Raw genomic sequence first — 27860 nt, 5'->3', positions numbered from 1 at the left:
TGTAGGAGACCAAAGTCTCGTGTCATTTTTGGTCATACTGGTAATCATTTTTACTTCTTCCATCAGTTGATGAAGGCAGTGGAAGCTCGGGCGGAGGGGACCCAGTAACAGAGAAACCTGTAATCAAAGTCCGTGACCGAGACACCAAGTACAAGAAGAATCCGGGGAAGGACAAGAAGAAGGATGAGAAGAAGGATACTGGTGGGAAAAAAGGAGATGGGCGGAAAAGAAGAAGGTTCGATACTGATGCAGGGTGGTCTATATCCCCCACTTATAGTGTCACCTGTGGGGTCTTGCTTGTGGGACTTGTACTATCTGCATGACCTGCCAGCTGCAATGCCTCGAAATGAATGTGTGTTTTCCAATACATTCCAACATGTGCACATGTATGGGACATCTCTGTACATACATGTGTGCCTCTATCCTATTATTTGTTATAAACATACAGCGTACATATTGATTTACCACTGGATACAGCAAATGGGTTAAAATGGACCTGTAGGCAAATCTTAACTGCATTACTGAGATGGTTAAAAAGGAGTAACAAAAGGTGAAAAGATGCTTCCTTTTCCAGTGAATATGCTGCTCCAGATTCCCTCCGAAGGGGCTGATAAATGAAAAATGAACTCTGATTTTCCTCTTTGGACTTTAGGTTTGGTGAGCAGTACTGGCAGGAGCCCAAAGCAGGATTTGCACAGGGAAGTGGAAGAATTTGAGTTATTTTGCTTAACTTTATATATCCATCTCAGCGAGTAGTACTAAAGACATACGGTACTTTACCTTAATGCAGTCATCTCATTAAGGTAAAAAAACACCCTAGTATATGCGTTAAATCCCCCCGTCCCCCGTCCCCTGCCCCCTGTCCCGAAAACACCTGCTACTTTTTTGCTTTTACCAGCTCCAGGATTGATTAGCTAACTTTCTTGTTCCACAGGAAACACAGACGGCAGCAGAACGATAGGCTCCTGCTGCAGTCAGTCTAATTGTGGGGAGGAAGATAGAGCAGGGGTGTGGCTTGCCTGGGCGCTTTGTGTGTCAATGGATGCATACAGCTCGGCTCGGGTCCCAGACAGGAGCACACATGCAAGGGTGTCTCCTTTTCTCCTAAAATTAAGCAAAATTAGGGTTTAGTATCGCTTTAAGGTTTGAATATAGGTCTGCGTTGCCTTTTTCTAGTGATTAAATAGCAACTCAACCCAGAATGCCTGTAACAAACCCAGGCACTATACCAGAAGTGGTTTGCTAAGTTTTCTTGAAAGAGAAATTTATTCAGGGCAAAAAAATGACAGGGCCTCTTGGAAGAAAGCCACCGTATCCACTGCCACTTACTTTCCCAGATTCCCTTTGTCCCTCTATTTCTCTGTCAAAGGCGAGTGTCTTGTCCCTGTGTAAGCTCTTTGTCACAGCTTACAAAGGGCTAACTTCTCTTCCTCCTTGTCAGGTGACAGTGTTTGGGCTTGCTGATTGGACACTGAGGTCTGAGTACTGCCTGCTGGGAGGAGTTTATATGCTCGCCATACCGGACAGGTGTTTACTGAGGACTCTAAATGGCGGCGCATTGCAGCTAAGTTGCCTATCAGTGGGCGAGGGTTTTTTTTTTTTGTCTCGCAATAGAACCTAGGTTCTCTTTTAAGTGTTATTCCATTTCAAAGCAAATATCCTCCAGCCTTTAAAGTATTGTGGGGCTACATCATTTTAACTACAGATTTTCTGTGACAGGAAGTATCATGGGAAGAAATGGATATTTATAGAGTAAGTGTCTAGTGGAAACATAATTTTTAGGATAAAAAAAAACTCAGTATTTATGTTCCAAAATAAGGCAGTGTTGAAATAATTAAATACAACATACCAGTCTTCTTGACCCATTTCCTTTAAAATGGGTAAAACAGCTAATATGTAAATTAGCAGGCGTCTAGTTCCTAAAATCAGCAGAACATACACGATATTATTATTATTATGATACAGGATTTATATAGCACCAGTACAATTCAATACAGGAGGATTAGGAGGGCTCTACTTGTAAGAACTTGCAATCTAAAATTAGCCAAACATCGGACCATCACACCTCTATGAGGTTGATGGACATCCTATTCCAAAACCATAGCCATTGATATGGAGTTGGCAGCTATACCAGCCTCCCCTCTTCTTGGAAGGTTATCCACATTTTGGAGCCTATCTGTGGGACTTTGTCCCATTCAACCACAAGAGCTTTTGTGAGGTTAGATACGGATGTTGGATAAGATGTAGTAGCTCACAGTCGACATTCCAACATCCAGTTGGTCGCAGTTGGCAAACTGACATGTTCAGTAGGATTGAGGTCTGGCCTCCGTGTAGGCCACTCAAGTTCCTCCACATCAAAACGAATCTAACAACGTCTTTATGGAGCTGTTTTTCTGAAAAGGGGCACAGATACACTATGTGGGTCCAAAAAAGGTCCTTAGTTTGTGTGAGCTTACAATCTAAAAAAAGCCAAGCACTGGGCCATCACACCTCTATGAGCTTGATGGACATCCCATTTCAAAACCATGTGCATTGATATGGAGTTGGCAGCTATAGTAGCCTCCCCTGTTCTGGGAAGGTTATCCACATTTTGATGTCTATCTATAGGAATTTGTCAAGTTCAACCAGAAAAACATTTGTGAGGTCAGGTACTGATGATGGATGAGAAGACGTAACACACAGTTGGCCACAGTCAGCAGTCTGACATGTTCAGCAGGGTAAAGGTCAGGGCTCTGTTAAGGCCACTCAAGTTGCTCAACATCAAATTCCTCTAACCGTGTCCTTACGAAGGTGTTTTTTATGAACAGGGGCACAAAAAAAACATCCCATTCCAAATCTATGGCCATTGATAAGAAGTTGGCAGGGGTTGGAACAAAAAAAAGGTCCTTAAACAAACTGTTACCACAAGATCGGTAGCCCACAATTGTCTTAAATATCTTTATATGTTGTAGCATTAACAGTACCCTTCCCTGGAAACACCTGAACTTAATAACTTGGTGGAGTATCCACACACTTTTGACCACATTGTATACTGTATATTGCACAATCCTTAATTGCCCTGGATGGTTTTCAGTTTATGTCCCCCCCCCCCAACAGTTTATTGGTATCATAAATGAAGGTCCATGTACACAGACATGCGTTTTGCTTCTGGTATGGGTTTGTGAATCATTTATGAAGGATTGGAATGCAGCGTTTTGATTTTTGAATTGGATCTTTTTCAGAAGTATACTAAGTGACTCATATGGTGGCAGGTACAGGGAGTGGGAGCATATGTAATGTGTATGATCATTTGATAATCTTAAAGGAAACCTTCTATTGAGTGGAGTAGAAAAGCTGCTATTGCTGATAGCCTAATGCTGCGTACACACAATCAGACTATCCGTCTGACTTATTCTGGCAGACAAACCACCGTAAAGTCCGCCGGACTGTCCGAACGAGCGGACCTGCCCACACACAGGACTTTTCCTGCGGACTAGGTCCGGCGGACTATCTGCTGTACTTTTGAAATGAACGGACTTACCCACACACATGGAGGAAAGTACCTTCATTTTGAGCGGGGCTCCAGGTAGCCGGGACTAGCGAAGGAATCGTCGCTGGCCCCGTCACCTGGTATGGACTTAAAGGGGAAGCCCTACGCCGAAAAAAGGCTTGGGCCCCCCCCCAGGTCCATATCAGACCCTTATCCGAGCATGCAACCCGGCCGGTCAGGAAAGGGGGCAGGGATGAGCGGGCGGCCCCCCCTCCTGAGCCGTACCAGGCCACGTGCCCTCCAAAGCACCTTGTCCCCATGTTGATGAGGACAAGGGCCTCTTCCCGACAACCCTGGCCGTTGATTGTTGGAGTCTGCGGGCGGGGGGCTTATCGGAATCCGCGAGCCCCCTTTAATAAGGGGGCCCCCGGATCCCGGTCCCCCACCCTATGTGAATGAGTATGGGGTACAATGTACCCCTACCCATTCACCTGTGAAAAAAAATGTAAATAAAACACAACACACAAGGGTGAAAAATAGTTTATTGCACAGCTCCGGGGGTCTTCTTCCGTCTTGGGGGGTCTTCTCGCAGGACTCCTCCGCTATCTTCTGATAGCTCTTTTACTAGCGGAGGACCCCGGCTTTCTTCTTTGTCGCCACCCTCTTCTTGTCCCCCTCTTCGGGGGTCTTGTCCCCCTCTTCGGTTCTTCTTGCCGGGCCTCCGCGCCTTCTTCTAGCTCTTTTACAAGTGGTGGCCCGGTCTTCTATCGCCGCTGTCTTCGCCGCCTTCTGTTCTTCTCTTCTTAAGCTGTTGACTCGTCGCTGTCTCTGGCCACAATGACAAGGACGCGGCGTGCGGCGACTTATATAGGGACATCGCCCGGGTGATGTCTTCGCCCATTATGATGTCACAGTCCCAGAGGATGTTTGATCCTGTGTACGCAGCATTAGAAAAAAAAAATCTTAAAGCCCAACTCTGGGAAATTTGAAAATTCTGCCTTGCGATGGGGCTGCACCTCAAGGGTTGTCTGCTCGTTTATTTTAGAGAAGAGAAAAAGCACTTCTATATACCTGGTCCTCCTCTCCCCCAGAAGACAGCGCTGCCCTATGCTTTGGCAGTAGACTGTTTATTGGCATCATCATGTCCAATGCATGGACCCTTCATCAATCTTGATAACATCCTGATCCTAGACCAGTGTTTCTCAACTCCAGTCCTCAAGGCGCACCAACAGGTCATTTTTTCAGGCTTTCCTTTATTTTGCACAGGTGATTTGATCAGTTTCACTGCCTTAGTAATTACCACAGCCGTTTCATCTGAGGGAAATCCAGAAAATTTGACCTGTTGGGGTGCCTTGAGGACTGGAGTTGAGAAACACTGTCCTAGATCACCAGAGCATGGGGGAGCAACGCCACGCGGGGACCAGTCTAGCAGCATGGGAGGGCAGAGGATCAAGTAAGTACATTTTCTATTCTATGTCTCCTAGACCTAAAGGAGCAGGTGACTCCTGCTGTGTGGGCACAGTCCCAACTGCAGGGGAGAACTTTCAAGATTCCTGGAGTTGAGCTTTAAGACTTGAAAGCCGAAATTGACTTACTATAAACAACACACAACGTTTTGGGCATCTCCATGGATGCCCTTGGAAGCTAACCAGTCTACTCTTATTATATCTAGCCACTGCCTAACATGCTGCCTAATGATGTGTCTGTGCTCATTCCATCAGTTGAACCATACTGTCTGACAACACAGCTCATATCAGGAAGGAACCTGGTCGCTCATGAGAGCTGAGATTCATAGTTGTCTTGCTTTCTCAGACCATCTTAGCTGTGATATATCGAAGAGCAGATATATAATGCTATAATAAATATCCCCAATAATATATAAAAAAAACATTTTTTTTTCACAAGTTTAGGCAGATACGTATTCTTCTACATATTCTTGGTAAAAAAAAATCACAATAAGCGTGTATTGATTGGTTTTCGCAAAAGTTATAGCGTCTACAAAATAGGGGATAGTTTTATGGCATTTTCATTATTAATTTTTTTTTATTAGTAATGGCGGTGATCTGCGATTTTTATCAGGACTGCGACATTATGGCGGACACATCGGACACTTTTTATCCATTTTTGGGACCATTGGCATTAATACAGCAATCAGTGCTATAAAAATGCACTGATTACTGTAAAAATGTTACTGGCAGGAAAGGGGTTAACACTAGGGGGCAATAAAGGGGTTAAGTGTATTCCCTCTCTGTATTTTAACTAAAGGGGGAGGGGACTGTCTAGGAGAGATGACAGATTGCTGTTCATGCTTTGTATGAACAAACGATCAGTCTGTTCTCCCCTCATGCTCATTTATTTGAGCATTACAGCAAAAACATCATCCAAAAATCTGACGTGTTTCAGCCTCAGGCCTTCATCAGAACATTTGATGAAGGCCTAAGGCTGAAACCTGTCAGATTTTGGATGATGATGATATTTCTGTAATGCTCAAATAAATATTTTCTATGGAGAAGCTGTCGAGTTGCCGGCCTGTACTTTCTATGGATCTTTTGTGAGCTTAATTAGCCAGAGCACCGACTAGTCTACACACCAACTATACTATATAGCGGTAGAGCTTGGGTGAGGTTTTTCTCTTGCTAATATATACACACCTCCTATAAAACACTTTCGAATCCAATGTTTCCAATGTAAAATTACAGTTGAAAGTACGTAAACACTGCCACCATATCTGCTAACTTTTATGCAAAAACACACAAACTAGGTAACAGAAGAGCAAGTTGATCTGCAAGATCTTTTCTAAAACTCAGTAAAAAATGATATAAATTTGACCATATCTAAGAAACTAGAGGTGATGCAGTCTAGCCAAAGCAATCTTCGAAGTGAGCACCCCTAATAATCCAAAGAGCAGGTCTAAAAAGCAAGGCACAAATGAAAAATATTTTTTTTTGTTGGGCTGTGTAAAGACTGCAAGACTGCATGCATTACCACCTAACAGCCACTGCGGGGTGCTGCATGCCAAGAGAGAATAAGTGAAAGTGAATGTGTCTGAAAATAAAAAAAATAAAAAACGATGTATCTCTGCGCTGTAGCAGCTGACAAAGATAAGTAATATACCAAACTTATAAATAATCATAAGAGAAAGTGTGTGTGTGTAACGCCAAAAAAAAAAAGAACAGCGATGAGATGTGACTACTGCGTTATAAATGGACAACACATTGAAATAAAGTCCAAAAAAGCATTAAAGTTAATAAATGCTAAAGTAAAAAAGCAAAAAAAAAAATAAATATATATAAGTCCAATCTTGTGGATGGAAATCAACAATAAAAAAAACAATACAGTAATACCTCGGATTGCGAGCAGTGCGGTTTACGAGCGTTTCGCATGTAGCAAAGTATCCGGCCTTGTCCAGTCTAATGAGAACTTTCCAGGCTTCTGTATGTGGTGGGTTGTGAGGCATAGTGGGTGCAAGGTGGACAAAGTTATTGGGCACCAGACACTTCTTGGATGTAAAAGAGGTTTTATTTCTCTTAACAGTCCTTTTTATATTTTTGGGGGAAAGAGGGTTAGGGCAGGGACACCCTTAAGTAGTTGTAGATTCAATTGAGAGACTCCGAGACTTCAATAGGAGGACAGCTATGCACGGAAAGGCCCCAGCAAGGCGCCACATCTGCACATGCAGGATTGCTGTCTCCTATGGCAACAGTCTTTAACAGTTCCTATCTCAAACGTAACAGTTTCTTCAGCTTCAATACAACTGCCTTTTGTAGTTCTTCAACACTGAGCTCCCGATCTCTCACTAGACCATCTGATTCCCTGATTATGAATCCCTTGAGCTCCTCCAAGGTTTGCGGTGGTATCTCCCTCAAGCATCACCCACGGTTCTCTGTTGGGTCCCTAGCTCCTAGCTTAGCACTCCAGATACTTCTCAACCTTCACCCCTGCTGACCAGCGAGGTCTCTGGCTTGACTCACAAGACTGCTCTGCAAGCCTTTGCTCCGTTAAATAGTTGGGTCACTGACTTGATCACCGCCTGAAGTTTCCAGACTCTCCACCGTACCCGTTCGGTAAGAATACTGCTCCGGTACTTGCTTCGGTTACTCACTGTAGTCCCTGGTAATAAGGTGGTTGGTCCCTTAGTGGTGACAGCTTCCCTTCTACCTCCGACCACTGACAGGATCTCCGGCCGGCAGAACCATCACTCCTGGATGGTCTGCAAGCCGCAATCCCAACTCTGTGCTGCCCTGTCACTTTTGAATAGGACCTCAGACAGCCCAGCAGCCAGACGCCCCTGGGATAGGCCCAATCTTTAGCCTAGCAGCCTGGGGCAATACGACACACTTCCACCCAGACAGCCATCCAGGTGGCACATAACACAGATCACCTGACTCCACCCGAATATATAGGCTCTCCCAGCAGGCCAAGGGATTCAAGAAAACCCCTGCCCATTGGCTGAGATACCCCATATACCCATAACCTGACCTTGCATTGCTCTTCTCGTATCTAGTACCACCAAGTACCCGGCCACCTAGTGGTAAAAGAGAAAGTACAACCAGGCCAAGCTTAGGGAGAAATCAATGGATCTCTAACAATGGACCAGGGTAACTACTCCTGGAAATTTAAATTTGTGAGGAGCAACCCTGACTAAACCCCAGGGTGCTACACGCAATACGAGTTTTTTTTTCTTTTAATCCTGACTTGATTTGTGAGCATTGTCTTACAGGATTTGAGCCTCTGGGGTGTGCAGTACTGCATGTGGCCAGAGGTGCAGGGGCGCCGGTGACGCTCGGAGACTACGCGGAGATGCTAAGAGTAGCTCAGAGACCCTCGGTTCCCGAGTGTCTCCGAGTTTTTCCGAAAGTCTCCGTTGCCCCCTGCACCTCTGGCCACATGCGGTACTGCATACACCAGCAGTGGCACTGGAATGCATTATCTGATTTTCCATTGATTCCTATGGGGAAACTTGTTTTGATATACAAGTGCTTTGGATTACAAGCATGCTTCTAGAACAAATTATGCTTGTAATCCAAGGTACTACTGTATAGTGTAAAATATAGATTTAAATGCACAGTCCCATGATAGGATCAGCAATATAAACTTATTGGTGAAAACGCAATAGTTCAGTGCAAAGATGTGCACAAAAAAAATTGGTGGTGACTTGAAAAGTGAAGAGGTGATCCAGTACAGTGCTCCAGAATCATCCACCCCACCCATGTTAAATGGACACTCACCGGAAAATCTGGCTGCCATTACAACAGCAAACACGCACTCAGTGTAGATCCGCCATCTTTTGTGGGGAAGACTGTTCAGCAACTCGCACCATCCAGATGTAGCTGTAGTAAATAAAGTTCACCGGGAGCTTTATTTACTACAGCTACATCTGGATGTAGGGAAGGGGGGCTGGCGGGGGGGGCCTGGCGAGCGATCGTGTGGAGGGGGCACCGATCGTTCAAGCGCCAGGGTCGGGGGGGGGGTTCTTGCCTGGCTGGCTCAGGGGGGGCCCCCCACCCCACCAATAAAAGTGAGCACCAGCCACCACTGTTCCCCACACTTTCTTTCTGGGGGACAGTAGTCACCAGTACAAAATAGAGGAGGGGATCTCCCCAATGGGGACACAGGCAACAATACAAATGTTACAGAGGATCTAAAAGTTTTTGCCTAGAGACACACTTCAAAAACTAGCTAAAAGTGCAATCTTCCTTTAAAGTGACATGAAGAGTGACAAATCCTGTAATAGGTGTCCTGAAACCGGTGTGATTGTAATGAATGTTCTCTTTACTGTACATAATTTAGTTTATTTCCCACCCCGTGTGTATGATCAGTTAGATACTGTAGTTGCAATGAAAGGCAGAAGAAAGTATTCATATCTTTTTATGACTGTATCCTTAAAAAAAACTTTTTTATTGCCAATGTTGCATTCCATTTTGGAAATAGAATCTTTTGAAGGTAAATTATTTGGAAAGGACTCGGGGGGGGGGGGGGGGGGGGATTTCCTGTTCATTACGTAATTCCTACCATCAGAGGCTTCTCTTTCCCTCTCTAGGACAACATTCACTTATTGGTGGAAACAAGCTGCAGGTAATAGGGAAGGAGGAAACATGTAGACTGTAATATTGCTGACCAGCTATTGAAAAATGCTAGTTACCTGGCTGTTCCCAAACAAGGGTACACATCAGGAAGAGCTTGTATACACTAGTAATGTTTATTAGACATGTGCCCTGACAAAAAATTGGTTGGTTTTCGTTCCATTCTTTTTTTTTTGCTTTTTTCAGAAATTTGAAAATTCGGAATTGGGAGATTTGGAAATCCAAAAGTTCGAATTTCTGAATTTCCAATTTCCAAATTGTCCAATGTCCGAATTTTCCAATTTCAAACTTTTCTGATTTTTTAATTCCGAAATTTCAAATTTCGGAACTTCCGAATTTCCGAAATTTTCCACAGAGACCACTCTTATCGGAAAGCGGACCACTGGCCGAAGAAGAGGATACCGTGGTTATGGTAGCTAGCTTCTGCCATAACAATGATATTTCTCTTCAAAGTTAGGACGTATATCGGTGTGCGGCAGTCCGTAATGGTGTGATTTTATGAAAGTTAAAAATCATGTCAAAATTGCGGCAGTTTTCGGCAGCCATTAGCATTGGCCATTTTTTTCTTTCGGCACAACGCTAAAAACCCTATTTGCGGTTGATAATTTTCGGCAACCAAAATTTGGGTGCATCACGAGGCTAACAACAGCTTTTTGTAACTTCTACCCATGTGTTTGAGCAGTGCTGAATTGGAGGGTGAACTCCTGCATGTGAATGTGAAGCCTGTGTACACAAGCCTGAATTCTCATTTCACTTTCTGCATAGTTATTGTGAGGTCAACGGCTCAGAATGCGGTAAAGCTAAAGGATCATCGTGACAGCCATTCAGCTAGCATTTCCAGTAGGAGGTCCGCAATAGCAGCTCATCTATTCCTCTAATGACAAATTTACTAAAGGCGTGTGGTGGAAGAGGCGTGCAGTGAGTGGAATACCATATAGGTTGACCAACTGTCGAGTCTTGGTCAACTCTAGTTGGTCAAGTTCGAGTCTTCCAGCTTGTTTGATGAGTTTGTCTATGGCAAATCAAGCCAATCCAAAGACCTATGAGGCTTGTATGGACTGCATTGTTTTTCATAGGACAGTTCCGCATTGCACATCCTCAGGCAGATTTGTGCCATTTATTCGATTTGCAAATCGATTTGCAAATCGGTTTGCTTGACTGTTGAAATATTCACCGTATATTTTATATTTCTTGGGGTCGTCGCTTGAAAGATCTCCTTTCCCGGAGTGCTTGGCATTGTCCATTGGTTAAAGAAAACCTTTCCTGGAAACAGCCATTGCTGCCTTCTCACCTCCCGAAATTGGATTGTCTGGCTGACATGGTGACCATAATATTTATATACTTTGAGTCACCAACCCAAAGTTTATAGGTAATGAATTTTTTTTGAATTTTGACTGTCTAATCTGCATTCTTTTCCCAGGTTAGAGAATTCAAAATCATTGAAGCCAGCAGGGTCAGAATAACATGACCGAAGGTAGGGCTGAGGAGGACTAGAATTAACTGACCCATGGGTATAAACCCAAAATGACATTTATTCCTACTGAATATAGTGTAATATAATGGCGGGGAGGGTAGGATTAGTCTAAAATTAGCCTATATTTAATAAGGCAAAAAGCAATAGGTAAAGTGCTGTAACCTGTAACAACTAATCTGGGCTCAACGTTTAGTAGACCAAAATGCTGAGATCTGACTTCTGATCAGAATCGGATCTGATTGGTTCTGATCAGAAACAATCTGATTGATCTGATCTGATTTATGATTACAGCATAATGACCCTCTTTTGCGAATTAAATAAAGGCTTCCTGTTTTATGTACGCGGTTAGTTGCCTGTTTTTATTTATTTAATGCGTTTTCATGTAAATAGCGTGGTCTTGTTTTAAAATTGTTTGTATGGTTTTTAAGAATTGAGTTCAAATTTATATATTTTTTCAAATACTTGTATGTTCAAGAATTTTGTTTGATACCTTGACATTTTTTTAAAATAAAGATTTCATTTAGACATGCATCTCCGTTTCTTTTTTGTTGTAAAGATTCTTCTACTATACTGTAAAGGGTTAATTTATAAAGAATAGCAAGTGAAAGTGCATGTTCAATCATTATGTGTGATTAGGGAAAAATATATATACAGTATCTCACAAAAGTGAGTACACCGCTCACATTTTTGTAAATATTTTATTCTATCTTTTCATGTGACAACACTGAAGAAATGACACTTTGCTACAATGTAAAGTAGTGAGTGTACAGCTTGTATAACAGTGTAAATTTGCTGTCCTCTCAAAATAACTCAACACACAGCCATTAATGTCTAAACCTCTGGCAACAAAAGTCAGTACACCCCTGAGTGAAAATGGGCCCCAAATGGGCCCCAATTACCCATTTTCCCTACCCGGTGTCATGTGACTCGTTAGTGTTACAGGGTCTCAGGTGTGAACATGGGCGTCCGCAGAACTTTTTTCAGGGGGGGCATCATTTTAGGGTCACCCATCTGCCACCCATTTTTGACAATGTCATTATCACATTACCATGGTCAGAGACTGCAGACATTGTACAGTCCCTAGGATAAGTAATGGATAATGGCCAACAGGCCCTCTTACCAGACCCAGCGAAACTACAGCACTGATCCCTCTGGCTGGATGATCGCTCACTCTGGAGTCCCCGTTGGCGACTCTGGTCAGTAGTGTAGCATGTCTTACCCTGGTAGTGGCTTAGTCTCTCTCTCTCTGGTGGTGCTGGGCAGGGTGGCTCTCTCTGGTAGTGCTGGGTAGCGTGGCTCTCTGTGGTAGTGCTGGGTAGCCTGGTGTCGCTCTTTGGCTTCCGCCCAGCACACTCCTCGCTCTTTGTCCTGTAGCGCTCTCTCCCTCATTTTTCCAGGCTGCAGTCTCTCAATCTCTCTTTATCAAGCTGTAGCCTCCTCCCTGTGGAAAATGGGGCTGCCAATCTTTGGGACTACATGTCCTATGATGCTCTCCTCTCCTAGTCACCCTTGATTAGCCCTCAGTTATGGCCAATGGGGAAGGAATGGAGCCGGCAGGAAGTGGGGAACCTAGTGAGAGCTGCTGTCTTTTCTCCTTGACAGGATAAAGGGGGGGGGGGGTGAGCGGAGGACACCTCTGACAACCTGCAGCTCACCTTTCATCTGTCACAGTACTGCCAAGTTCTCTGCTGTATGGAGCAGGGAAAGAGCCCACAGTCCCACTACACTGATGGGGGGGGGGGGGGGGGGGGGGGTGGGGGCTTGACAGCACCTTGATGGTGTCATCCCGCTGGCAGGTGGCACCTGGGTGTGGGCTGCCCGGACTCATGCAGTGACACCATGGTGCTGAATTTAACAGTGCTAATCCAACCCCTGATTCCAGGGGGGAGGGCACTTGACCCCCCTTGCCCCTACCTGCGGACGCCCATGGGTGTGAATGGGGAGCAGGTGTGTTATGGTATTATCGCTCTCACTGTCTCATACTGGTCACTGGAAGTTCAATATGGCACCTCATGGCAAAGAACTCTCTGAGAATCTGAAAAAAATAATTGTTGCTCTACATAAAGAGGGCCTAGGCTAGGAGAAGATTGCCAAGACCCTGAAACCGAGCTGCAGCATGAGACCATACAGCAGTTTAACAGGACAGGTTCCACTCAGAACAGGTCTTGCCATGGTTGACCAAGGAAGTTGAGTGCATGTGCTCAGCGTCATATCCAGAGGTTGTCTTTGGGAAATAGACTTATGACTGCTGCCAGCATTGCTGCAGATGTTGAACCTGTCAGTGCTCAGACCATACACTGCACACTGCATCAAATTGGTCTGCATGGCTGTCATCACAGAAGGAAGCCACAGAAGGAAGCACAAGAATGTCAAGCGTGTGTGGTGGCAACCAGGTGAGGAGTACAAAGACAAGTGTGTCTTGCCTACAGTCAAGCATGGTGGTGGGAGTGTCATGGTCTGGGGCTGCATGAGTGCTGCTGGCAATGGGGAGCTACAGTTCATTGAGGGAACCAACATGCTAACATGTACTGTGACAAGCTGAAGCAGAGCATGATCCTCTCCCTTCGGAGACTGGGCCTCAGGGCAGTTTCCAACATAACAACCCCAAAAACACCTCTAAAATGACCACTGCCTTGCTAAAGAAGCTGAGGGTAAAGGTGGTGGACTGATTAAGCATATCTCCAGACCTAAACCTTATTGAACATCTGTGGGGCATCCTCAAATGGTGGAGGAGCGCAATATCTCTAACATCCACCAGCTCCGTGATGTCATCATGGAGGAGTGGAAGAGGACTCCAGTGGCAACCTGTGAAGCCCTGGTGAACTCCATGCCCAAGAGGGTTAAGGCAGTGCTGGAAAATAATGGTGGCCAATTGTTTGCCAGCGGCCACTAGATGAGGAGGTAATTATGGTAAGAAATTCATGTAAGACTTGCCTCCATCTAGTGGCCTAATGTATTAGTATTTTCCATTTAAATCAATTATTTACATTTAAAGAGCACAGGATATAGCCTATATACTGTATTAGTAATACGCAAAGTACAGTACAGTTTACAGGTTGTGGAGGTCAGGAGTATGTAATGTACAGTGTACATTACATATTCCTGACTATAATACTCTGTATGGCACATACTTCTGACTGAGCTGTATGTTATGTACTTATGGACACTGCACTCTGTAAGCTGTACATTACATTACATAGTCTTTGCTACTGCACTCTGTACTGTAAAGTATACATTTCATACTGGCGCTGCAGTCCACCCCCCTCCCGCCGCCCTCCCGCCGCTTACCGGAGCCGTTGGTAGCGGCGGAGGCGATCAGATTCTTTCGCTAGCTGGGTATGGAGACGAGTGAGGCTAAGATGGCCCCCACTCGTCTCTATACCATAGGAGGGCGGAAGCGATGTCAAAACGTCACTTCCACCCATACCTCTTAAAGGTATATTTTTTTAAATGTCATTTTTTCTTCTTTTTTCTTTTTCATTTTTTTTTTTTGCATTTTAGTCCAAATATGAGATCTGAGGACTTTTTGACCCCAGATCTCATATTTAAGAGGACCTGTCATGCTTTTTTCTATTACAAGAGATGTTTAGATTCCTTGTAATAGGAATAAAAGTGATCAATTTTTTTTTTAAAACAGTGTAAAAATAAATAAAATCAATTAAAATAAATAAGAAAAAAAAAAAAGGTTTTTAAAAACACCCCGTCACGACGAGCTTGCGCACAGAAGCGAGCGCATACGTGAGTAGCACCCGCATATGAAAACGGTTGTCAAACCACACATGTGAGGTATCGCCGCGATCGGTAGAGCGAGAGCAATAATTATAGCCCTAGACCTCCTCTGTAGCGCAAAAAATGCAACCTGTAGAATTTTTTTAAATGTCGCTTATGGAGATTTTTGAGGCTAAAAGTTTGACGCCATTGCACGAGCGGGCGCAATTTTGAAGCGTGACATGTTGGGTATCAATTTACTCGGTGTATCATTATCTTTCACAATATACAAAAAAATTGGGCTAATTTTACTGTTGTCTTATTTTTTATTCAAAAAAGTGCATTTTTTGCAAAAAAAGTGCGCTTGTAAGACTGCTGCGCAAATACGGTGTTAAAAAAAGTATTTCAATGACCGCCATTTTATTCTCTAGGGTGGTAGAAAAAAAACAATATAAAATGTTTGGGGGTTCTAAGTAATTTTCTAGCAAAAAAAACTGTTTTAAACATGTAAACACCAAACCTGAAAAAGAGGCCTGGTCCTTAAGTGGATATATACGCACTATATACTTTTGTTTAGTTTTATTTGCTACGATTTCATATTTTCATGCGTTTCCCCTATATTATACATGGTGATGGTTTACTATGTCTTTATTATGTTTTTGACTATTTTGAGATATTGCATCTTCTTCTTATTTCTTGTGAAATAACTGCTGAAATTGAAATAAATTCTAAACTAAATATTATCCGAAGGTGATTACGGATACTCTCTATTTATTCCATATATGTATTAACTTGTCTATTCCTATAGTTAGCTAGTATATTAAAACTCTGATAGTTAGGCTATGTTTCCACTATTGCGTCCCCGAAGATGCGTGATTTTGCCGCAATTTTTTGCTGCGACTTAAAGCAATGCCTGTGTATTCTTGAGGTCTGTGGACCTCAAGTCGCATCAAAGTGGGTCCAAAGTAGTGCAGGGACTACTTTGAAGTCGCTGCGTCTTGAAGGTACTCAGTGGAAATCATGGGGTCTGACTTGTCACGCGACTTTTCAGTCCCAAATTGTATGAAAACCTAACGTTACTGTTGATAGCGCAATAATATAAGGTTAGCTATGAAAACAAACACACTGCTTAGTAAAACAACGTCTTATTTATTTCCCAAGAAAACAGGAAATGCTAACATGAAAATAGGAAGATATTACAAAGCATATAACAATAGAACATCAAATATACTTATCGCAAGGCTGTCCTCTAACTATGGTCTCCTCAGTTGGGCTCAAAATGATGGGAACAGAGAGAGCCATGAGGCTCAGAGATCCATCAGGCATGAGCCAAGAGCGAAATGGGGACGACTTCCCTCCTGTGTGCACTTTTTAAACTTCATCCATACACCATTCAGATCCAACCCCATTGCAGGCCCATCTGACCTGACGAATCAACGTATTTATGGGGCAGTTCTCCTCAATATATTATATTACTGTCCATCTTGCTGTACTGGCCTTTAGGGGCAGCATTGTCAATGTATGATGTCTATGTATCTTTGGTCAATCTTCAATGCCTTTGATCTCTGTAACCCACCTTCATCAATCATCGTGCCAGTCATGGCCCTCTTTGAAGCTCGCTTGCATAAAATTTTCACACCAGACGGTCAGGAGCCAAGCTTTTGTTCAGATGAATAATCTGATATGCTACAAAACTTTGATGTGCAACTTTGTCAAGAAAGTCCCAGTGGAAGACGCAGTGCTGGTCGTGGGCACGTATGCCTGTGCGTGCTAGTGCGTGGCGCTTGGAGCCAATCAGACTGTTTGAACTGGAAGTGCACTCTGGATCGGTGCTGTCTGATCTGCAGCTCCCTGTGACCCTTGCTCCTGTTTACCTATCTTGTATGTTTGATCTCCTGGCGACCCAGCTTTCCCTTTGGATTCTCCTTGTCTTCTGCCTGCACCTGATCTCAGCCCGCCTTTGACTCAGAACCCATCTAGTACCTGGAGCGGTTCACCCTTTTGCTTTTTTGACACCATCCCTACAGTCAAGCACGGAGGTGGAAACATTATGCTTTGGGGCTGTTTCTCTGCTAAAGGTACAGACTGACTTTGCCACATTGAGGGACCAATGAACAGGGCCATATATTGTAAAATCTTGGATGAGAACCTTCTTCCCTCAGCCAGAACACTGAAGATGAGTCATGGATAGGTCTTCCAGCATGGCAATGACCCCAAATATACAAATAACAAAGGAGTGGCTCAAGAAGAAGCACATTGAGGTCATAGAGTGGCCTAGTAAGTCTCCAGACCTTAATCCTATAGAAAATGTATGGAGGGAGCCAAGTGACAGCCAAGAAACCTCAAGGATTTAGAGATTTGTAAAAAAGAGTGGACCAAAATCCCTCCTGAGATGTGAGCAAACCTGGTCACCAACTACAAGAAACGTCTTACCTCTGTGCTTGCCAACAAGGGTTTCTCCACCAAGTACTAAGTCATGTTTTGCTTGGAAATCAAATATTTATTTTACTCACTGAACTGCAACTCAATTTATAACATTTGCATCATGTTTTTTCTGGATTTTTTGTTAATAGTCTGTCTCTATCATTTAAAATATACCTATGATAAAAATTATAGACCCCTTTGTTTCTTTGTAAGTTGGCAAACTTACAAATGTGCAGGGGATCAAATAATTATTTTCCCCACTGTAAAATAATTTCCACATAATATTGCAATTATTTCGAGCCTAATCCTATTAAAGAGTAAGTAAACCCTGATGGGTTTACTTCCTCTTTGATTTCCTGCAAAGGTAAAGCATAAGTCCAATATGTGTCACTTACCTGACACAGGAGCCAGCGAAGTCACCACTGTCCCCTGTAGTTCCGAGTGTCCATCTTCTTGGTGGGTCTCCGTGGGTCTCGATTTGCGGCTTACCCAGTGCGCCTGCGCACCGCTGTCTACGGCGCATGCGCCGTAGACAGCGGTGGCTGTCTTCAGGTAAATATCTCCTAAACCATATAGGTTTAGGAGATATTTCTTGGACCTACAGGTAAGCCTTTATCTAGGCTTACCTGTAGGTCAAAGTGGTTTGTAAGGGTTTACAACCACTTTAATCTGAACCATCCTGAAGTTTGTAAACTTATTTTGTGAAGATCCCCACTCATTTACTTCCTTGAACTCAGTGACATGTAGTTACTATACCCTGTGAGTAGGCACTGCTGTGTCACCCATTTCACAGAGCCTGCCTTCTGAGGTGCTGAGGGGAGAAGTTTCAGCAGACAAAGTCAGTAAAGAAATCACTGCTGGCAGGCAGTAAGGCACCATGGGATATGTAGTCCTTAGAAATCGAGAGGCTGCAAAGCATGCAGGGAATCCAGGAAGTCATGGAAAGCAATGGCAAGCAGACAGGCAGAACTCACAACATGAAAGGAGATTTGCCAAGTAACCTTATATTTGATTGGCAAATATAACTTATTATATGTTATTTGTATTGTTCTTACAATGCTGATGTTATAACATGTAAGTGTATGTTGTGGCCATGCAACATCTTTTATTCCCACAGTGCTAGATATGTCTGTTAGTGCTTGTGTGACCCATAGGTTCCTCAGTCACTATGGCAGCAGAGCTGAAGCCTCCATTCCTGTGGCAACCGGTTCACTTGCTTAGAAGCCCTGGCAGCAGGGCTACACTCTCCAATGCCATGACAACAGGTTAGATCACTATCATTGTCAGGTTTCATAACACTGTGCTACTGGAAAGGGACTAAGTTCTAGTTTTCCATGGCAGCCAAAGGATTCTTCAGTTGCCATGGCAACCGTAGGAATCCCTCGGTCTTCACAAAAATGGGGCAAATCTTTTGCCACCATGACAACCAATGGACCATTTTATCTCCATGGGAATCAGAGGGATTCCTCAGTTGCCATGGCAACTAATGTATCTCATAGTCAACATGCCAGTGGAGTGGATATCTAGATTGATGTTGCAACCATTAGTCAACACGACAACAAGGTGTATCTTAACTGCTAATCCAGATACAGTTTGTAAGGGCGCTCTGAACTTCAGGACCAAGCAAAAACAGATGTCTTTATGAACCAGAAAGTCTATAATAGGGTATCTCCCTCACTTGGGGCTGCGCTTTTGGAGAGAAGCAATCTCTGAATAGGAAAACAAAGAAAAGGCGCCTATAAATGTAGAATTAAAATCAGTTTTTAACCCTTTTTGGGGAAATTAAACACTTACAAGATATGTAGACTGGCAGAGCATATCATTAATATCCATGTAGGTGGTCCGGCATGAAGGCAGTGGTCACTGGCATATACAAGTTCTTTAGGCTGTGTGTGTCCAGTAGCAGGGTGTCCAAGGGATGCCAACAGGAAAACCCGTTGGCAACCGTTCCTCTATCAACCTGAAGTGGTTGATAAAGGAACCAATGAGATGTTCCAAAACGCGTCCCTCTTTGATGACTGCTTACTGTTTTGCTTCCTGTTTGTGGTCCACGCTGGTTCCTGGTTATTGTCTCCTGCCACTGACGTCACTTCCGGGATCCTCGTGTTTTGAGACTGATTGCGGGCTGGCCTGTCAGTTCTCTTGGAGCTCCCTGCTGGTTTTCCCGTTGGCATCCCCTGGACCACCTACATGGATATTATTGATATGCTCTGCCAGTCTACATATCTTGTAAGTGTTTTTAACCCTTTTTGGGAAAATTAAACAGCTTTTAATTCTACACTTAGAGGCACCTTTTCTTTGTTTTTCTATCTTAACTGCTAGACTGACATGGCAACAGGGATGGAGTGGATACCTCTTTCATGGCAAATGGCACAACATGGTGTATCTTAACCGCTAGATCATCATGACAACTGACGAATCCCATGGTGAACACACCAATAGAAAGGATCTCAAGGATGAAGTAGCAATCTTCGGCCACCATGGAAAAGGTGTAGCTCAACCAGTAGATCACCAGGGATGGATACCATAGAAATAGTAGCAAATACACCTGTTATTTCAAACAGAATCTTTTTTGAGAATGGGACATACATTTGTAAAATGGTGCCCAATGTACAGGAGATGAGCTCAATGCACAGGAGTGAGTAACTTGCTACCTTATAATACCACAAGCAGCAGATTGGTAATGCATTTTAGGATTACAAGGCCCATGGCATCATTGTTTGGATAGAGCGTTGATGGGTTAGGCCTTGTTCACACTGTGTATACAATACCATACGCCTATGCAGGGCTGTGTTTATGTGAACGGAGATGCACAGGTGTTTTGTGCATCCCTTCACAGGCAGTCCTTCTGATGTCTATTGGGACACAGAGGTTGCATGGACAACGTCACTGTGTCCCAAGTTGACATCCATATGGGTTGCGCAAACACTTCATCAGTGGGCTGCCTTCACAAGGATGCATGAAACACCTGTGTGGGTAAACACGGCCCTGTACAGGTGCTCCTTTTTGAGTATGTTGTTCTGGAGTCCATATTTTTGATCAGAAGGGTAGCTTAGGTATTCACAAACGTTTGGTTATACAGTGCATCAGCAAAATGTTATGTTGGATCGTTAGGAAAAAGAGGCATTGGCTATGGCCCTGTTTATAAATTTTCTAGTTAAAATCAGGAAAAAACAACGAAACAGTTGGGTACACAATGTAAATAGATTTTTAATGGCACATGACTGCAACTGTAAATCAAAGCATATACAAGTATTCAAATGAAATTTTGAACTCCAAATATCAAAATTTAACACTTCCCAACTTGCAGATAGAGCGCTCCCTTTGAATGCATCTTCATATAGATATAGAACTCATCCGGCATGGAATGGAAACCAGGTTTGGGGTGTATGTTATCATAATAGTGGTGTGGGATAACAGTCCCTTCTGGGTCCCTAGGAAATGGCCAAAACCCATAGAGGGTCACCTTGGTCACTTGCAGCACTTACTAACATAGATCCTGAAGATAGGCGCCTGGCCTTAACGCCCATCTTTTTCCAGTGGATGGAAAGGTTCTTGAGATACTCCGGATGGAAGAACACAACTTTGTTTTCCAAATTAAAGTCTTCAACAGAGTACAAAACTCGGAAAGAAACATCTGTACTGTGGACATAGGAGAAGGCTGGCAATATGATCATTGCAGAACCGTAACCTTTGACAAGGTCGATGAAATGCTTCCGTCTTCCATAGAGCCTGCCAAATCTTCAACAATGAAGAAGACAGTCAATAAGAGAACCAAAGTTTATTAACTTTACAAATGAAAAAGAAATGGAAATCCTGCACTCCATCAAAAACCACCCCAAAAAAATGGACTGGCTTGATCACTTAGTCAACAAGAGCTACAGTACTAGTCCCTCCATTGCCATTAAAAGTAAATATTCTTAAATTTGTCATGGCAATGGGCTAGTTTGTCACCATGGTAATAAAGACAATCCTCTGCTGCCATACTAATGGATTCGAACTCTACATTGCCATAAAAATAGGCCCTATACTTCAGTCACCATGGCAATGTGCCTGATTGCTCAGTTATCATGGCAGCAGGCCTAATTGCTCAGCTAATAGGGCACTTGGGTTGCACCAATTGGTTCAGTACTTTTGTTGCTATGGTAAGAGGCTAGGATTTACTATCACTATAACATTGAGGCGGATCCTTTGATCATGCTGGAAATGGGGCCAAACTCGCTGATGCTGTCACTGTGGCAATATATTGATCCATCCATCACTGTGGTAGTTTGGTGGATCCTGTGCTTCTTATGGCAAGGGTGTATTCCTCAATTGCCCTTGGTCACCATAGAAACATAAATTAATTCTTCTATTTCAATGGTGAAACTCTTGGTCTCTAATGCAAGAAGAGCCAAATCGTCTCTTGCCATGGCTATGTGATTAAATTGAATTACCTTGCTCACATACTAATAAAGATTAACCATGTCTATTGAGCCATGCCAACTTTAGACACACCTTTCCTACTTTTTGCTGTAACAAACACTGTGTGCCCCCTATAATTAGTGTCAATGGCAGAATGGCCCGATATTGATATCAATGAAGATAGGACTTCTTTCACTGGTGCCAGTGAAGGAAGGGCCCCTTATTATTGGCATCAGTGACAGAAGGGCTCCCTATCATTCGTATCTTTGGGAGAAGGATACCTATCACTGTGCCAGTGGAAGAAGGGTCCTATATTTAATGCCAGTGGGAGAAGAGCCTCATATAATCTATGTCAGTGGGAGAAGGGACCCCTATCATTGGTATCAGTAAGAGAAAGGCCCTTATTACAGTTTGTGGGAGAAGGACCCCTGTCATTGGTGTAAGTGGGAAAAGGGCCCCCTATGTCAGTGGGGGAAGGGTCCTCTATTACTAATGTCAGAGAGAAAAGGACACCCTACGATTGGTGTCAGTGTAAAAAAGATAAATGGTGCCAGTGGGAGATGTTTCCCCCATAATTGGTGTCAGTGGGGTAAGGGTCCCTTGTGATTTATGTCAGTGGAAAAAAGGCTCCACTAATATGGGGGGGGGCCCTGTTATTAATAGCAGTGGGAGAAGGGTCCTCTGTCATTAGTACCGGTAGAAGAAGGGTCCTTATCCACTGGTGCTCAGTGGTTACTGACCAAAAACAGACAGAGCAAAATGCTGATGCAGGTATTGACTCTTCTTAGTGACATCAGTGCCAGATCTTTGCAGACACCCTTGGAGCTTAGGTGCCAGAACTGAATGGAAGTACTCCAGCTGGAGTCCAGTCACTGAGGTCCTGGAACTGATAAATGGCATGGCAACTTCAACCTGTACTAGGCCCCAGGCATCAGTGCACATGAATAGGTGATAATTCCACCTGTGCTTCTCTCCCAGTGTTCCATAATCAGCTCCCGCCCTGCCTCCCCTTACCCTTCTAGCCCTCCTTCCTAGCTGAATAATTGGACAGTATTGCATACAAGTAAATTATGATGCACTTCAAAGACAAAAATTATTTGAATGCACACATTTACAGATGTATACATATGAATAATATATTTTTACTTAAAAGAGACACTTAGGTCTAGCAGCCAATCCCTAGACCTAGGTGGTGGGGGAACAATGTTATAGTATATCTTAAAAAGGGGCATTTTCTTTCAAAACTCCTATGTTAAAGAAAAGAATCTCACTTTTCTACCAGAATATTTGGGTTGGCACTGATGAGATGGGACTTTGTGCCAACGTCTTTAGCCAGTTTTAGAGGTGGCAGATTAAGCCTGTAACAGATTAGAGAAAAAAAAAGTAAAAATTATGTAAATTACTTAATGCCATTTTACTGTCTTCTGCGGCAATTTTTTTTCTGGAACTGATAACAAATCGTCAGACAATGAGCAAAGTTCAACAATGTATAGTAAACCTATGTGACCAGGCTATAGCCATTTCAAACACCAAGTTGAATAATAAATAGGCAGTATAAATAGTTTAATTTCTGCTCATAAGTTTACATACCCTGGCAGAATTTATGATTTCTTGGCCATTTTTCAGAGAATATGATTGATAACACAAAAACTTTTCTTTCACTCATGGTTAGTTTTTGTCTGAAGCCATTTATTATCAATCAACCGTGTTTACTCTTTTTAAATCATAATCGCAACAGAAACTACACAAATGACCCCGATCAAAAGTTTACATACCCTGGTGATTTTAGCCTGATAACATGCACACAGGTTGACACAAAGGGGTTTGAATGACTACTAAAGGTACATCCTCACCTGTGATCTGTTTGCTTGTAATTATTGTGTGTGTATAAAAGGTCAATGAGTTTCTGGACTCCTGACAGCCCCTTGCATATTTCAGCCAGTGCTGCACTGACGTTTCTGGATTCTCAGTAATGGGGAAAGCAAAATAATTGTCAAAGGATCTGCGGGAAAAGGTAGTTGAACTGTATAAAAACAGGAAAGGGATATAAAAAGGAATTAAGAATGCCAATCAGCAGTGTTCAAACTCTAATCAAGAAGTGGAAAAATGAGGGGTTTTGTTGAAACCAAACCACGGTCAGGTAGATCAACTAAAATTTCAGCCACAACTGCCAGGAAAATTGTTCGGGATGCAAAGAATAACCCACAAATAACTTCAGGTGAAATACAGGACTCTCTGAAAACATGTGGTGTGGCTGTTTCAAGATGCACAATAAGGAGGCACTTGAATGATGTGCTGCATGGTCGAGTTGCTAGAAGAAAGCCATTACTACACAAATACTACAAAGTATCCCACTTACAATACGCCAAACAGCACAGAGATGAGCCTCAAACCTCCTGACACAAAGTTATTTGGAATGATGAGACCAAAATTTAGCTTTTTCGGCCACAACTATAAACGCTTCATTTGGAGAGGAGTCAACAAGGCCTATGATGAAAGGTACACCATTCCTACTGTGAAACACGTAGGTGGATTGCTGATGTTTTGGGGAAGTGTGAGCCACAAAGGCACAAAAAACTTGGTCAAAATTGATGGCAAGATGAATGCAGTATTTTATCAAAAAATACTGGAAGAACATTTACATTCACCAGCCAGGAAGCTGCGCATGGAAAGTACTTGGACATTCCAATATGTCAATGATCCAAAACACAAAACAAAGTCAACCTATCAGTGACCATCTCAGTCTCTTGACCTCCATATCGTTGAGCCACTCTGGGGACATCTCACATGTGCAGTCCATGCAAGACAGTCCAAGAATTTACAGGAACTGGAGGCTTTTTGCCAAGAGGAATGGGAAGCTTTACCATCTGAGACGATAAAGAGCCTCATCCACAAATACCACAAAAGACTTCAAGCTGTCATTGATGTTAAAGGGGGCAATACATGGTATTATGAACTGGGGTATGTAAACATTTGATCAGAGTCATTTGGGTAGTTTCTGTTATTATGATTTAAAAAGAGTATACACAGTTCATTGATAATAAATGGCTTCAGCCAAACACTAACCATGAGTGAAAGAAAAGTTTTTGTGTCATCATTCATATTCTCTGAAAAATGGTCAAGAAATCATAAATTCTGCCAGGGTATGTAAACTTTTGAGCACAACTGTATATGTCTTACTTTTATTTTTCCTTGTTTCCTTTATGATACAAGACATGGCCAAAGATTTTCTCTTTACTTCTGTGTAGAGAAGGGAAGTGTTAAAACCAGTGTTAGTATATTTATTGCTGCCTGTATTCTGTTGGAGAATTGTCACTTCCGATTCCAAAAACGCAAAAGGAAATAAAAGGTAAATGCTACAAAGTGAGGAGAAATTGCCTCTTATTCCAAGTTCTGTTTTTGCCATCTATGTCACACTGGGGAGATTTTCTTTTTCTTTCTCCTAGGACTGGGCACTCCGAATGATGCTCCTCTCTGGAGGATTGTGGTGGAGAGAGTAAGGGCAATTGTACCAAGTTTTTAAATCTTGCCTCTTAGTTGTCTTCTCTCAAAAGAGGTCTGCCAGTAGACATATGTGGTTAACCTGGATGTGGGTTTATCTCTCAAATATTCAGATCATGTGACTGTTGTGTTAAAGGAAACCTGAAATATGCCATATGTTTCAATATATGAGATAGCACTGGACCTTCTAGAGAGGTGTTCTTTGTGGCTTCTGAACTCAAAAGGGTTCTTGAGTCTGTTGATGCCAGGCCGATGATGCATGGCCTCACTCAATGTACCTCCTAGAAATCCCCCACAGACAGAGCCATCTTTCCAAGCCATAGCCCCAAAAGAAGGCATTTGCATTGGAGACCCTATATATATTATATATCGTTACCAAAAAGGAGACATTTTAATGATCAGAAGCACTATAATGTCTCGTACACATGATCGCACATTCCAACAACAAAATCCATGGACTTTTTCTGACGGATATTGGCTCAAACTTGTCTTGCATACACACGGTCACACAAATCTTGTCAGAAATTCCGAACATCGAGAACGTGGTGACGTACAACAAGCCGAGAAAATTTCAGTTCAATAGCCAGTGCGGCTCTTCTGCTTGATTCCGAGCATGCGTGGAACTTTGTGTGTTGGAATTCTGTACACATGATCAGAATTTGACAACGGATCTTGTTGTCGGAAAATTTGAGATCCAGATCTCAAATTTTGTTGGAAATTCTGACTGAAAATGTCCAATGGAGGCCACACATGGTTGGAATGTCTGACAAGCTCCCATCGAACATTTCCCGTCAGAAAATCCGAACATGTGTACGCTGCATAAGACTTTTCTTTAATGGCATTTCTCACTCACCAAAAATAAGTATGGCAGTTGCCATTATGGAGTTGGCTTTACAGGTTCAGACTCCCCATGTTTCAGTGAAGGCTTGGCTATAATGGGGCAAGCCCCTGAGGTATTCCTTGGTTTGAGGTAGACCACATAACCCAGGCTGAGAATTTGCTATGGTCCACTGTACATTCTAATGCTGTATATTGTACAATCTACCAACCTACCTACCCAACACTGTCCATTGCTCACCTGAACACAAAATCCATTCTATCAATTTCTTCCCCACAGAGACTGTTCTGTAAAATGCCACCATTTCCAACCACAGCACAGGTCTCGAAGGGCTTCCTGAGGAATGGAGAAATCTAAAAACACATAGAATAAATGGGAATCTATAATGACTTTAAAATGTGTAAATATATAAATATATATATCTATAGATACATCTATAGATATATATATTTCTATATATCTGTATATATCGCAGCCCCTACAGTTCTCTCCCCACCTGGGGTATTTAAAGTTTCTTTGCTGGCTAAACTACACCCCCCCCCCCACCTCCCTACAGCACCTTTTATGTAGCAGCCATGGAAGGACCGAAGGAGAATACTCTGGTGAGCCAGTGGAGGCTGCTGACCTCACAAAATGGTAATATTCTGCAGGAGTTTTAGGGCTTTTGGATGTCTACACAAGGGAGATTTTTACAGGTAAACAACATGCATAAAATACACATCTTATTAGAAGACTATTGTTGAAATGAATGGTTTGGCGAGATGGCCTCTTTAAACTTGGCTGCTGCTGTACACTATAAATTGTAAAGTTGGCCATATACTATTAGATATTCGACCAAACGCTCATAAGAACATTTGTATGGAAATTCTCAGTATAATCGATGACTTGACAAATGTTGCTCAAAAGGTGAGTGTATTTTGGCTATCAAAGCTGGGTTAATCTTCAAGAGGTGTTCTTTGACATACCATCTTGCAGTGCTCTGGGAAAGGTTTGAAACATCTTAGACCCCAACCTTCAGCATGAGCCCATAGCTACAACTGGTCATGTTTAGTATGTTTAGTATGTTCTATTATGTAGCCCAGTGTTTCTCAACTCCAGTCCTCAAGGTGCCCCACCAGGTCATGTTTTCAGGTTTTCCATTATTTTGCACAGGTGATTTGATAAGTTTCACTGCCTTAGTAATTACCACAGCCGTTTCATCTGAGGGAAGTCCTGCAAACATGACCTGTTGAGGTGCCTTGAGGACTGAAGTTGAGAAACACTGGTGTAGACAACATTAACAAATATTAACAAATTTGTTAAAATAAACAATTAATATAAATGTAACAAACATTTAAAAAAAATGATCAAATAAATAATGCATGATGAACGACTTACCTTTGGCAGCATTCGAAAGATTTCCCCTGTTATTGCAATTTTTTTGCCAGGGTTTGTCTCGTATTTCAGTTTTTGTCCAAGAGGAGCATTGTCCTGGGTGACCACTAACATGTGTCGTGCATTGCAGCAATTTCCTAATGCCAATCTGTCAAAGAGTCATAGTTTATAACAGCCAAGGTAGCTGTGTAATTCACAGTTTTTTATCCATGTGATGATCAATCATATATCTCCCCCATATAATGTTGTTAAGAACAAGGGGGCTTCTAGAGCAACGTTCTAAAAATGTGCCACCCCTCTGAAACCCGGGTGCCTAAATCTATTCTTTTAGATGTTTATATAGTGGAGTATAAGGATGAGTGAAGTTGTGAGTTTGTCGTTTTGGCAGAATGCACTGAAGCGAAGTGAGAAGGCAAAATTATGTTTTTTTGGTTATTTTTAAAGAATTTAGGATTAAGCTAGCAAAAACTAATGTTACAAAATTATATTTAAACTCTCCTGGACATATTGTGCCAAAATGGCCACCCATTAACTGAGAACATGATGCCAGGAACCCTAACTCTAAGCCTAAAGATAACTCTAAAG

General features: G+C 42.7%; 1 protein-coding gene and 1 pseudogene across 2 annotated transcripts in view; one reads left to right on the top strand and one right to left on the bottom strand.

Moving 5' to 3' along the window:
* The window catches only part of GPC2 (glypican 2), a 58941-nt gene extending 49495 nt beyond the window's left edge, over positions 1-9446 (top strand). Inside the window, exon 11 of the mRNA XM_077470581.1 lies at positions 67-9446. Coding sequence (XP_077326707.1) covers positions 67-323 — 257 coding nt within the window. The 3' untranslated portion in view covers positions 324-9446. The remainder of the gene's footprint in view (positions 1-66) is intronic.
* A 10917-nt stretch (positions 9447-20363) lies between these two features.
* The window catches only part of LOC143961325 (alpha-2,8-sialyltransferase 8E-like), a 147372-nt pseudogene continuing 139875 nt past the window's right edge, over positions 20364-27860 (bottom strand). Inside the window, exons 5-8 of the transcript XR_013270445.1 lie at positions 27279-27423; positions 26142-26254; positions 22834-22920; positions 20364-20899 (exon numbers count right to left, since the gene is read on the bottom strand). The product of XR_013270445.1 is annotated as an alpha-2,8-sialyltransferase 8E-like (transcript). The remainder of the gene's footprint in view (positions 20900-22833; positions 22921-26141; positions 26255-27278; positions 27424-27860) is intronic.

Source organism: Lithobates pipiens, unplaced genomic scaffold (genome assembly GCF_037356315.1).
Source record: "Lithobates pipiens isolate NorthernLeopardFrog02 unplaced genomic scaffold, aLitPip1_a1.2 Scaffold_8, whole genome shotgun sequence".
In the NCBI taxonomy this organism is placed as follows: domain Eukaryota; kingdom Metazoa; phylum Chordata; class Amphibia; order Anura; family Ranidae; genus Lithobates; species Lithobates pipiens.
The sequence above is the reverse complement of the archived record's forward strand: the minus strand, read 5'-3'. Positions and strand labels throughout refer to the sequence as shown.